The sequence below is a fragment of the Scomber japonicus genome, chromosome 19 (assembly GCF_027409825.1).
Source record: "Scomber japonicus isolate fScoJap1 chromosome 19, fScoJap1.pri, whole genome shotgun sequence".
Taxonomy (NCBI): domain Eukaryota; kingdom Metazoa; phylum Chordata; class Actinopteri; order Scombriformes; family Scombridae; genus Scomber; species Scomber japonicus.
The window spans coordinates 25,280,059-25,293,745 of NC_070596.1; the positions used below are offsets into that span (position 1 = coordinate 25,280,059).

The 13,687-nt window shown below is 37.1% G+C and overlaps 1 protein-coding gene across 1 annotated transcript; it reads left to right on the plus strand.

The window, feature by feature from the left end:
- Positions 1–2,055: 2,055 nt before the first annotated feature.
- bcl7a (BAF chromatin remodeling complex subunit BCL7A) lies at positions 2,056–11,496 on the plus strand. Its single transcript, XM_053340644.1, has 6 exons — positions 2,056–2,254; positions 5,958–6,039; positions 6,215–6,311; positions 7,350–7,499; positions 10,372–10,475; positions 11,328–11,496. Exons 1-6 carry the CDS (start codon positions 2,163–2,165, stop codon positions 11,400–11,402), a joined length of 600 nt encoding a protein of 199 aa, XP_053196619.1. The 5' UTR covers positions 2,056–2,162; the 3' UTR covers positions 11,403–11,496.
- Positions 11,497–13,687: the final 2,191 nt, after the last annotated feature.

The window sequence follows — 13,687 nt, forward strand, 5'->3', positions numbered from 1 at the left end:
ATATATATATATATATATGTATATATATATATATATGTATATATATATATGGGTTAGATGTTATATTAGCAATCACTGATTTATGGAGAAGGGTTGTTCACTTCTTCCCACTCTCTTTTAGATGTGGTTGACATCTTGCATTGTGTTATGCTTACTGCTATGTGTAAGTCTTTTTTTCTGTAGGACCTTTTTTATTTCTTTTTTATGTTTGTTTTTCTTTTTCACACATTTGAAATAAAATAAAAAAATCTAAATCCAAGTTCAAGTGGAAATATATATATCAAGTATTTTTTTTATTTTTTTTTGCTGAAGTTTAAAATTTGTGCAAGTTTAAATTACCCCACCAGATGGCCACATGCTCTTTTTTATATTTCTATCAACTTTATTCTCCTTTGAGTCTTACATTCATTTATATACAAAGCTGTAGACTAGTGGACATTGAGTTTGGACAATGAATGAATGAAAGAAACTTTATTTATGGTCACATCTGCAGGTCCACAACAAACAAAAACAAAATAAAACACAAGACAACACAGTATCAAGGGTTAAAACAGATACAGTCATGTGCTTCCAAAAACTTCACTTTATCATTAGATATTGGTTTTCTAGTTAATAATGTGATCCCATCCAGCCTGGTTGACCTGTTGGCCTCAGAAATGATAACAGTGCTTTTAATCTGCAGTGTATAGAAGTACAAGTATACACGAGTATGGACAAGTACAATATTCCCCTCTGAAATGTAGTGGAGTGGAAGTATAAAGTAGCATCACATGGAAATACTCATACCTCAAAATTGGACTGAAGTACAGTAGTATACTAGACACACTACCGGTCAAAAGTTTTAGAACATCCCAATTTTTCCAGTTTGTTATTGAAAAAACGTTTTCAAGCTTACTAACTCTGTCTTTTTTCCTAAGGTAGTTCTGGCATAGCTTGGACTTATGTTTTGGGTCATTATCTTGCTGTAGGATGAAGCCCTGACCAACTACATGTATATCAGAGGGTTGTGCATGGCATCGCTGCAGAATGCTGTGGTAGCCCACCCTGGACCCAGAAAAACAGCCCCAGACCATCATGCTTCCTCCTCCATATTTGACAGTTAACGTCACACACTGAGGAACCATCCTTTTGCCTACTCGACAGCGTACAGAACTCCTGCGTGATGAACAAAATATTTTAAATTTTGATTCATCAGTCCATTACAGCTTCTTCCAGTCTTCAGTAGTCCATTGGTGGTGTTTCATGGCCCAGGCAAGCCTCTTCTGTCAAACCTGCAACTCCAAGTCTTCTCTTCACAGTTGAAACTGAGACTTGCTTACTACGACCGCTGTTGTCCTGTGAGCCGCCTATCACACAAGCTGTTGACTCTCAGAAACGTGTTTTCTGACTCTGTTGTGGCTTTGGGTCTGCCAAACCTCTTCCTTTCAGAGTTTCTCCCAGTTTCAGAGTGCTTTTTGATGGTGAAGGAAACTGTACTCACTGACACCTTGACTTTCTCTGTAGGAAAGACCTACATCATTAAGTGTTTTTGTATAATTTTCAGTTTTGGGTAACCTTACTTTTTGTTTTAACCTCTGGCAGTTCACCACTTACCTTTGTACCATTTCAAGCTATTCATCGGACTTGATATATATGTAAAAATATATAGGTCACTATTTATGAATTTATTTTCTACATCTTTGTCCTCACTTGGATTTGTTTTGTGTGATCTGGTTGCTGTAACACTAAAGCAGGATTTTTCCATGCTGCACTTTTACATTTTTATTTTTTTCAACATTACTGTATTAGTATCATACTTCAGTAAAAGGAGCTTAACACTTTCTTCCACTTCTGCCTGCTTGTGTGACATACAGTAAAGTTTCAGGGCTCAAACTTCTGTAGTTGTATAGTGGGTGGAGGAGGGAGGAGGGGTGGAGGAGGGTATATATATCCAATGTTTTGCAGCCTCTTTGTTCTCCAGCTAACACAGCAGGGAGACAGCTCACTGCTCTCGCTCTCTCTCTCTCTCTCTCTCTCATAGTGCAGCTGCAGCCACACTAGGCCTCCTCCCTCTCTGTCGGTCGACGCATGCGCAGTGTCTCCTCTGTGCGCTCTACTGTTTGCATTGTGTCTCAACTGCCGGCGAGCTTTAAAAAAAAAAAAATATCAAACCCAGCGAGGCAATGTCGGGCAGGTCGGTCCGAGCGGAGACCCGGAGCAGGGCGAAAGATGACATCAAGAGGGTCATGGCCGCTATTGAGAAAGTACGAAAATGGTAAGAGTTGAAGAGAGAGAAAAAAAAACAACCTGAAAACGGCTTCGTTATCTAACACGAGAAAGGGCTTCTTCTTCTTCTTCTCCTTCTTCTTTGCTTGTTGGGGGAGGAGAGAGAGCGAGAGAGAGAGAGTAAGAGAGAGAGAGAGAGATTGAAAGAATAGCGACATTTTTTTTTTTTTTTAAAGCTATCACCAACCGGCAGATGTACTTACAGCTCAGGTGCACCGGGGCGCACTGTAGCACCAAACCCGGCCACACAAACACAGCACGTACCGGTGTTTCTTCCCCTTCTCTCTCTCCTTTTTTTTTTTTTTTTTTTTTTCTCTCGGGTTGAACCCAGAAGCCATTTCGATGCAGTCACATGAAGCCATTGCTGCCTGCTGTTTGTAACGGCTTGTAACGGCTAACACATAAACGGCGGTTGAAGCTTTTTTTCCCCTCTTTCTTTCTGTGTTTGTGGGTGTTTTTGTTTTAATAAAAGGTTGAAATTAAATGTTAAATTACCGCCGACGCGGAGAATACATTTTTATATGTCACAATACCGACGACGGCGCTGTTGAGTCGGAGGAGTTTTGTGTCCGTCTGGAGTTTTAAATTAAGCGCTTTGAGTGTCGGTTTAGGTTTGATAGAGAAGCAGCTCGCGGTGAGACTCGGTAGGATTCGGATAGGGCTCGGTAAGGTTCGGTGAGACTCGGTAGAACTCGGTGAGACTCGGTAAGGTTTGGTGAGGCTCGGTGGGGGGAAGTATGGCTGAACACGTAGTGACTCAGTCTTCACGTTTAAACACACCAAATACACGCTTTAAATCACGCTATTACATGCTGTTTACCGTCATACATGACCTATTTTTTATACCTCAGAGCAGTTAAAACAACCTGGAGACTATTTTAGTTCTCCTAGTGTGTACAATATAAACAAAAAATACTTTTTCAACTTTACTTTTTGTAGTATGTGACCCACAGTTTTTCAAAAATGGAAAAAACACCATTCAAAGATATTAAAAACAATATGTAAGGAATGTTTATTCAAAGAATATATGTATTTAATAAATATCTAGCTATCTAACTCTACTTTGTGGCAGAATGTATGTGATTTTTACATACTGTTCACTGTCATATATGACCTATTTTACGCCTCAACTTCTCCTTGTGTGTACAAAATACACAAACATGAGGGTTAGGGTCCAACTTTTGTAGTATATGACCCATGCTTTTGTCACATTTGAAAATTACCATTCAAAAATATTGTTGCACTTTTAAATGTAATATAATTAATTGATTAATTTTATATAGTGTGACTGTGGGGATAATAAGTTCTAAAACAGTATCTATCTAAAGGGTGTACATATGTTTAATGCAGTAATATGTATGTATGTTACCCTACTTAGTGACAGTATTTATGTGACTTTACATACTGTTCACCTCAAAGCTGTAAAAACACAGAACACCATTTTATTCTAGGTTCAAATCTTTTTAACTTCTCCTTGTGTGTATAAAATATACAAAAATGAAAATATTTCAACTTTTTAAAGCAGCTGACACACTTCTTGTAGTGTCTGACCCATATTGTTTCAAACATATTGTTGCACTTTTACATTTAATATGATTAAGCGATTCATGTCATGCAGTGTGATTGTGGGGATAAAAAGTACCAAAAACAGTATCTAAGTATCTAATCTATTGTGGTTCAGAAATGTGGTGTAGACGCTAATTATGAGACGATATTGTGAATATGAACAGTATGCAAAAGATGTTTATTATAAGAATATATGTATTTTAAAAATCCAGCTGTCTAACTATGTGATTTAAATAGTGTTCACTGTCATATATGACCTATTTTTATGCTTCAGAGCAGTCAAAACACACTGAATACCATTTTATTTACTATTTAGCTTCATTAAGTATTAATCAGTCATTTAACTGTGACTGATGAGATGTTTATTAATGATTTGTGGTTCAGAAATATACTGTTGAGACTAATTATGAGGTGGTACTGTAAAGGGTCAGAATATGAACAGTATGTAAGGCGTATAAGAGGTATGTAACCCTACTTAGTGGCAGAATTTATGTGATTTAAAGAATAATAACGAGGTGGTTTAATCATTTAATAGTCGTCCTCAGGTCAAAGTCAGTAGAAGTTGGTGTCACGACAATAACTTTAATTGATTAAATAAAAAGGCTGAAATGTTGTGGGTACGAATGTTACATCTATTTTAAGATAGTTTTTTTTTTGGACAAGGTTATTTTTTCTGACCCGATATGTTTTTAAATTTAAAAACAGTTACTTTATAATGACTAGATGTAAGAGATGAAACGTTAAATCAGTTATTGGAAAACAATTTGGTTAATGAGTTGATCTCTATTGAGTCATATATATATATACAAGTAAACTAAATATTTTATGGTTTTAAACTGTTTTTGACAAACATTTGAAAAAAAAAACCCCTTAATAAATAAGCACAGAAGCATTTCGACTGCAGATGTTTCCACACAGCTGCACCGTGTGCTACAATGAACCAATTAACATCCCATCATGCTCTGTGGCAGGTTTAGAAATACTCAACAGACTCAGTTTAATCTGATTTTAATATCAACAGGAAAATATACAACCCAATAAACCAGTAACACCATTGCATAATTACCTCCTGCTGGTGGCTCTGTTATACTGTAGGGGGCATTTCCTAAAAGGCTAGGGTCCACTTGTCCCCCTTTTTTTAACTGAAGGGTCACTGAAGGGTGAAGATGATGTGAATGATATGTTACTGCATTCAGAGTCACCTGTGGGAGATTTTGGGTTTGGGCCGGAGCTGATTACGTCCACTTTAGTTAACACTCGTGATTCCAGCAGTCGCTCCGAAGTGGGCGTCTGCTCCGCTCCGCTAAAAATACGCACCTGCTCTATTTCTGACAGACGCACAGCAGAGATCGAGCCGGAGCGGAAAGTCAGATAGCTACAAGAACAATGTAGAGCATCTAGTAAAGTCTTCACATTCCTGATCTTATATCTACAATAAACACAGAAAGACAAAGAAAGTTGGAGTGACAAAAATAAAAGAACAAATGAACCTTTTGGAAGTTGTGATGTCAGGGATAAAAATGATTTTAAGTATTGCAACTAATGATAGTTCTCATTGTTGATTAAGCTGATGAATATTTTCTGTCTGTAAAGTCATAAAATGTTGAAAAAAGTCCCACATGACATCTTCAAATTGTCTTATTCGACCAAGTAATCCCAAAAATCTGAAATAATTCAGCTCACTCTCACATGACACAAAGAAAAGTGAAAAGTTATCATATTTAGAAACTCTGACTAAGCAAATGAAACTATTTAAATGTTCTTTTAACAATTAATCAACTAATAATTTCATTTATGTGTTGATTTTTATCTTTATCAAAAGTCTCACTGATATGATTTTTTTAGCTGCAGCTCTGAGAATAACTTTTAATATGCTTCTTAAATAGTTCTTAACAATCGTCAGTCATTATAATAATCCATGAACGGCCCTTTTAATTAGATATATAACGTTTATACAGTGCGTTTATTACTTTACATCATTTCAGTGAGTTAATGAAGTGCTGTTAACTGTGGAGTAATAATCTAATAATACAATAATATAATAATACAATAATACAATAATATAATAATATAATAATGTATTGTGATGCGTTTAAAGTCACTCTGGTTTCTGTTGTTGTGCACAGGGAGAAGAAATGGGTGACTGTAGGAGACACGTCCCTTCGTATCTACAAGTGGGTGCCGGTGACAGAGCCCAAATCAGATGATGTAAGTTTAACCATTGTCAGACCACCAACCGATACCCCCCCCCCCCCATGTAACACACACATTTATAAGCATGTATTCAACAGATGTTTAAACGACTTTATATTTTCATTAATACATGTTGATTTCTTATAAACTGAGCTTTTGTGTAACTTAATGTTTCTCTGCTCTTTTTTAGAAAAACAAGAACAAGAAGAAGGGCAAAGATGAGAAATACGGCTCAGAGTTGACGACTCCAGAGAACAGCTCCTCTCCAGGGATGATGGACATGCACGGTGGGCACAGCTGCTGATAGTTTACTATTAACAAATCCTATAAAAAAAAAAAAACAGGCGGGGAGTTCTGGTCCTCTGAAATGAGGCCAACGCTGAAGTAACTTAGAACTGCATTCTATCAAAAGGCCACCAGGGGGCGACCGTCTCTATACAAGTCAATGAACTTCTCACTTGATTTCTAACCTCAGTAAACGTTTTCAAAATGTGTTTTAGGGTCTCAATCGCTAGTTTAAAGCCTTCTTCAATGCAGTATGATGTTCATTTGGGACATTTTGGCCTCCCTCCCTTCCGAGCAGCAGTCCACAAACCAATGGGTGACGTCACGGATGTTACGTCCATTTCTTTTATACAGTCTATGAAAAAACCCAAAATTTAGTCCTTCTCTTAACTTACTCTCTGACTTCTACTCTGTCTGTGACACTTCATCCTCAAGCTCAGTGGTTTCTACTGAAGATTTACGTCTAAACAGTATAAATATTTAGTTTAATTTGAAAAAAAAACAAGGCATAGTAATTTTCTAAAACAGCTGGTCTCTGTAGTTTTTAGTGAATGTTACTCAAACAGGAGTTAATAGTGCTTTTGTTAGGGACTATTTTCAGGCAGGACGACAGGAGGGTTAAAACCCAATAATAAACTAACAATGTTAAAAATATCTGTATGTTTTTTCACCATGTAGGAATCCTTTGTGTTATTTAATAGAGATTCTTTTTTTCTTTTGTCATATCTCTTCTTCCTTCCCCCTAAATACATACAGTTTGATATCCTCAAAGCTTAAACCACAGATTACCCTTTTTATTTCAGCACATCTGTGTCACATTTAAGATGTTAAATTTAGTTGTGTGAAACCTGTTGATGCCCAAAGTATTTGCATGTTGAGTCATTTTCACTCTATTATCCCTGAAGGTTTTTAATCATCCTCACTGATTACAAAGATAGAAACTGTTACAAACTGTGTGGGATGAGTGTGTGATGACTAACTTTCTGCTTTTATCTGTGTGTGTGTGTGTGTGTGTGTTCGTGTGTGTGTTCTGGTTATAGATGACAACAGCAACCAGAGCTCCATCGCTGACTCATCTCCAGTCAAACAGGAAAACAGTTGTAGCACCAGTCCGGCCCCGGAGCCCAACTCTGCTTCCCACCGCGAGAACAGCGAGGCCAAGACTGACCAGAGCCCAGACAGCAAGAGGGGTCAGAGACACACACACACACACACACACACACACACACACACGAGGCAAGGCAGCTTTATTTATATAGCACATTTCATACACAATGGCAACTCAATGTGCTTTACATAAAACATAAAAACATGCAATTTGAGAAATAAAAATAAAACCCAAACATTAAACACACACACACACACACACACACACACACACACACACACACACACACACACACACACGTCAATTATGTTTCCTTGTGTCCATGTGGTTTATAGTCAAATTTAAAGGGTTAAAATATGAAAATAAACGTATGAATAACTTCCACACATTCTTTTTTTGTGGACTCAGCATCAAATTTCTGCTTTTAATCCATTTTGAGAGAATATATTAGAGGATTATGGCAAAAATGTCTAAGTGGTGTAACCATAAAAACTTTGTACCAAATCATTCAACTTGCTTAAAAACACCATATCAACTAGTTTGGCATGATCTTAGATTATAACTTTTATATTAAATAAAGCTAATGGAATACTATTGTTCTAAATATTACATTTCATCTGGGTAACCATGGAGATCAGGACACATTTACATTATTAGTATAAATCCAATTAAATACACTGTAGGTGATAACACATTTAATATCTATCATTCTACTGTGGTTACACCATTTGACATTTTCAGGAGCATTCAGTCTTACTTTTGGTAAAAAATAGTGCAAAGATAATTTCAATTGACATAAAACCAACAAAAATATAAAAACAAACTTGATGCTGCTTTTAAAACTATTTTTTTAACATATTTTTGAATTGCTCATGTTGCCAACCCATATTAGTCACTGAGCCAGACACACATAGATGTATGTATAAACACACACACGGACTGTCTCTGTCCTCTGGTTATATTGTCTCTCTCTCAGTGGACAGACGGCAGGTGTTGGTGTGATGAGCCACATCCTGTTGTTTTTTCCCCTCTGTATCTCTCAGATATACATCCTCCTTTTTATAGTTAATTATACATATAGCAGACACATAGACGTTGACTTCATGTCTGAATGAGCGCTGGAGTCGTGTTACATAAACATCACAACGACCTCAGTCGAACCTGCAGCTGTGAAACTTTCAGTTCAGTCTGGACCTGCTCTGAGTGATAAATGCCTTCACATAACCTTTGTAATGATTTGGAGATATATTAATAATTAAATTGATTGATTAATTGATCAAACTCTGACTTGAATGCTGTCAGATTAATGTAAAGACTTCAGTATATAAAGTTAAATATAAATACTTTTTATAAAGATGACTATAGATGCAGATATGTGTCTAAGTGTGACTTAAATAACTGGATCTCAGATATCAGATTATCATTATTTGAATTAATAAGAATTATTACATTTTGTTTTACAAAGTTATGAAAGTAATGTTTAAATCAAGCTTGATGTTTTCTTATAAATAACATAATGATCCCATTTTATTCACTATTTTTTTACCTTTTTAAATGACTAATAATTTTGAACATAATCAGCCAATGAATCAATAATGACACTAATAACTGTAACTTGCATATATGATGTTAACTTCCAGCTTGTAGAGTCTGAATTGAACATCTTCTCATTCTCATCTAATAACATTAAAGTGTGGATTCACTGTGAGAAGCAGAGCGAGAGTCACTCTTTAACTCACCGCTCTTCTCACTTCTCACGTCATCACTTCCTGTATCAGAGGCTAAAATAAGAGTCGCCTCAAATGACAGACAGGAGACGACAATGTTTCATCTTCCTCGTCTGACAAGTTTCACAACTGATACAATAATATGGTTGAATCAGCTGATCATGTTCTCAGTTGATTGATGAATTGATTGAGTTTAAAATGATCTTCACAGTTTCTCAGAGGCCAACGTGATGTCTTTAAGATGTTAGTTTTTATCCTAAACTCAGAACTATCATACAAACTAAGAAAAACAAAGAAGTATTATAACAGTATTCACATTTTAGAAGATAAACTGTCAATTTTGGGGCATTTTCATCTAAAAATAGTTTTCATTCTCTAGTGATGGTTAAATAAAACTTGACTTGAGTTTCATACATGATGTCATTAATCATAAATCATCTTCACATCCACTTCTGTGTCAGCTCCATCAAACTTCACTAAAGTGTCAGAAACAGAAACAGAAACATGATCCTGAGCTAGAGCTATTTTTCAAAATAAAAGCGGTTTCACGGTGTATGACGGTATTTTTTTTTTCATGCATAATCAGGTGTTCACAACATCTTCTACTGATTGAGAGAGAAACTACTACTCTACTGAAGTAGATTGACTTAGGATGGACTATTTTACCGTCATGATGAGTGAATATTAGTAATATCAGAGCTGCCAACACTTCCTGTTTCCCCCGCAGTTTAGACTCATCTCCCTCGGCTCTCCCGTTTTGTCTTTTCTCCCGGGAATCTCCCGTAATTTACAGCCCCAACTTTATTTGTTAATAATAATAATAAGAAGAAGAAGAGCACAATAACAAAGGTTTTATTTTGAAAAGCTTAGACAGGAAGCTGCCACAGCACCGTTAGTTTGACAGAAGCTGAAACACACGGCGAAATGTTTTAACTGTAAATAAAAGTGCAGAGTTTCCAGCCTGCGTCAGACGGTGCTGAGTTTACTGACTAATTATTAAAAACCAGGAAGTGATGTGTGAACTATCGTCATGGTAACTCGCTCGGCAGGCAAACATCTTCTGCTGTTTGTTGAGCGGCAGGAAGTGCAACACTGAAAAGGGTCCTAACGTTGTGTGATGAAATACACCGGTATACCACCCAGCACTATCCTGAGCTACAACTAACCAGCTGTAACGTCCAGCTGTGTTTTTATTCTGACGTGTTTATTGTGTTTTTGTCTCTTCAGGTAAAACTACTCCGTCATCAGAGACCTCAGAGAGAGCACAAAGTGCCAAGAGAGACAGTCTGTCCTCAGCGGAGAAAGACTCTTCAGACAGCAAAGCCACTCAGGTACAAACATCATCTCCTCACTGATCATCTCACAGCTGCTCCAGACTTTAAAGGGCCAGTTCATCCATTCCACCAATTCAGGTTTATTAATGTACAAAGCATTGAGCTGACCTGATTTATTATTTATTTGCTTCCTCATTATCTTCCATAAAGTGTTTTCCTGGAGTCCACACAACTCAAGCTGCATTAAAAATATATTAGAGATATTTAAAGTCAATTTGGATCAATAAAACAAGCCAAATATACAACAGATATCAGAAGAAGTGAAATGACTTGTAGACAAAGCTAACGTACAGTGAAAATAAAAACATACACATTGTTGAGATAGAAACAAAAAGAAAGAGGTATAAATACATTCAGCACACACTACTACTACTACTACAGTCTACAGTTAGCCAGTTAGCGGAGTTAGCCACCGAGCTTGTAGCTGGGTTAGCAGCAGAAAGCTCTCAGACGTAGCGTCCATGTTTCTGGTAGAGGTGGTGACTTTGATTGACAGGTGACACTTGGTAGGGGGCGGGGTTTCAGCGGACTCTGCGGCCATTCCCACAGTGTTTGGGAGCAGAGAAAGAGGCTGATTTTTACACAACTTTGAAGCTTAATTTCATATATTTGTCGATTTTTTTTTTTTTTTTTTTAATCATTCAAATTTGGCAGGGTGGTTAACAACACACTTTTCTGTGGTATGTTAAACTCAGAACACATATTTATCCTTACTTTACACAAGTCTTCTTAGCAGCTGTTTTTCTTATTAGGGTTAAAACTAAGTCTAAAAAAAAAGTCCAAAGATTCAGTTTAGAAATGAGTGAAAGTGACTTAAATCATCGTTTAATGTGTTTTTGTCTCTGTTAGGATCTAGAGGAAGAAGCCCCGCCCAGTAAGAAGACCAAACTGGAGTCCTCGTCTCAGGACTTTGAGGAGAGTTAAATGTTTCGGGGCTGAGTGGTTTTCTCTTTCTTTCTCTCTCTCTCTCTCTCTCTCTGCTCCTCCCTCCATTAACTCTACATCATTTAGGGCTAATGGAAACACCGGCTCTTTCTCTCCTCCTCCTCCTCCTCCTCCTCTTCTACCTTTTTAAACTCCCCAAAAGAGAGAAAGGACGTCTCTCTTCCCCTCTCCTCCTCCTCCTCCTCTTCTTCTCTCCTCCTCCTCTTCCTCCAGTTTACCCCTCTTTAACACTCCTCTGCCACAGAGGGAGAATGGATATTACCTCTATTCACTGGTCCCCCCCCCTCCTCTCCTCCTCCTCCTCCTCCTCCTCTTCCTCCGTGCTTCCTTCCAGTTCTCCACACTTTTTTCACTAATGCCAAGAGAAGCTCTGAACCCGGGCTGCGACCCCCCCTCTCCCTCTCTACCCCCCCTACCCCCCCCATCCTACCAGGCAGAGGGGGGCGCCGTCAGCTTGAACCAGGCCAGACCCGAAAAAACACTGACCTGCATCTGTGACTTATTAAAAACACACAAGAAAACCAACAAAAAAACAACAACAACAAAAAAGAGTCAACACTGGGGATCCAGATCTTTCTTTTTTTTTTTCTTTTTTTTTTTAGGGGGGGCGAGGTTGACCCCTGGTTCGCTGCTCTGAGACCGCTTTTACGAGAAAAAAAACAAAAACGTTTTACCGCTTTTTAACGGTTTAGCTCAGGATACTCAAGAGGCTAACCTGGTCTCAGATTAGCAACCACAAAAAGAGGGGGGGGGGGGGGTTTAGGGGTTTATGGTGTGTGTGGGGGGGGTGGGAGGGGGTCAAACCTCGAACCCCCTAAGAGAAGAGACCACGTCACTTCAATCCTCCCGATTCGCCTCCTGTTTTAGACTAATGTTCTTTTATATTTGTTTAGGAAAAAAAGAAAAAAAAAGTTTTAGGGGTTTATTTCTCAGGAGGGTCAATGCACTGTTAAGGTTCGTCACAATCGATCACAGATAGATTATTTGCTGCTGTAGTTGGAAGTCTTTTTTCTCTATCCATGAAAAGTTCTCCATTTACATGTTTTATTATTTGTTTCTTCTTCTTCTTTTTTTTTTTCTTGTCTTTTTCAGTTAGTTGAGGGAAGATGATGATGATGATGATGAAGATGAAGGTGACGGTACTGGTCAAAGGTTTTTTTTAAAGTAGTGCAGACAGGTAAAAACAGTAATAGGTCCTGCAGGTGTGCCTTGAGTTGATTTTCTTTCTTTCTTTCTTTCTTTTCTTTTTCTTTTTTTTTTTAAGTAAAACACACATTTTAGGTCAAACAGGATGTGAATTACAAAATTTGTTGCCATATATTTTTGTTTTTGGTTTGTTTTATCCCATTATTATATTAACTTTAACAGTTTGATTACATCTAAAGGGATAGTTTCACTTTTTTTTTTTTTTTTTAGAGGGTAAATATTCACTTTTTCCTTCTGAGAGTTAAATGAGAAGATGAAACCACAATTATGCAGCTACAGCCAGGAGATGCTGTCCAAAAGTTTAAAAAAAATCATCTTTAATGCTGAATCATGTCCACATTTCATCTCCTTTTTATTTAATCTGAATAACAACCAAACTTTTCATCCATTAATTCATCTGTTAAACCACATTTTATGACTTTTTATAAGACGTAACATGTTAATTAGCGAGCTGGTAGAGACGCTGCTGTGCTGATTGATTTTTAGTTCTCCAGTACAGAGCCAGGTAACGGTTCATTTAGCTCAGTGTGAAGACTGGAAACAGAAGGAGGGAAACAGCTCTAACCTGGCTCTGTTTAAAAAAAAAAAAAAAAAAAGCTTGAAAAACCTGACAAAGAAAATCAGCACCCTTTTTTTTTTTTAAACGCTCGCTAATTAACACATTATATGTCGTTAATCTGTGAAAAAATGAGCGCTAAAGCAACAAGATGTGGTTTTAGAGGCGTTAATGTAAATGGGAGCAGATGTTTATTTAAAGGGTTAAACACATTAGATATAATATGTTAATTTCTGAACTTTAAAGCAGCTTCTTTAGTTCATATTTCTATGTTTCAACACCTGCTCCTGCAAAGAAAAATGAGCTTAAAAGCAACAGGAAGTGACTATTTCTTGTCTGAAAGCAGCGACTTCTTACATAGAAACATTTGCTTATGTCTAGTTTATTAAATCCCAATATAACATGTCAATTAATTCACTTTAAAGCTGCTTTTTTAGTTTATATTTCTATGTTTCAACACCTGCTCCTGCAAAGAAAAATGAGCGTAAAAGCAACAGGAAGT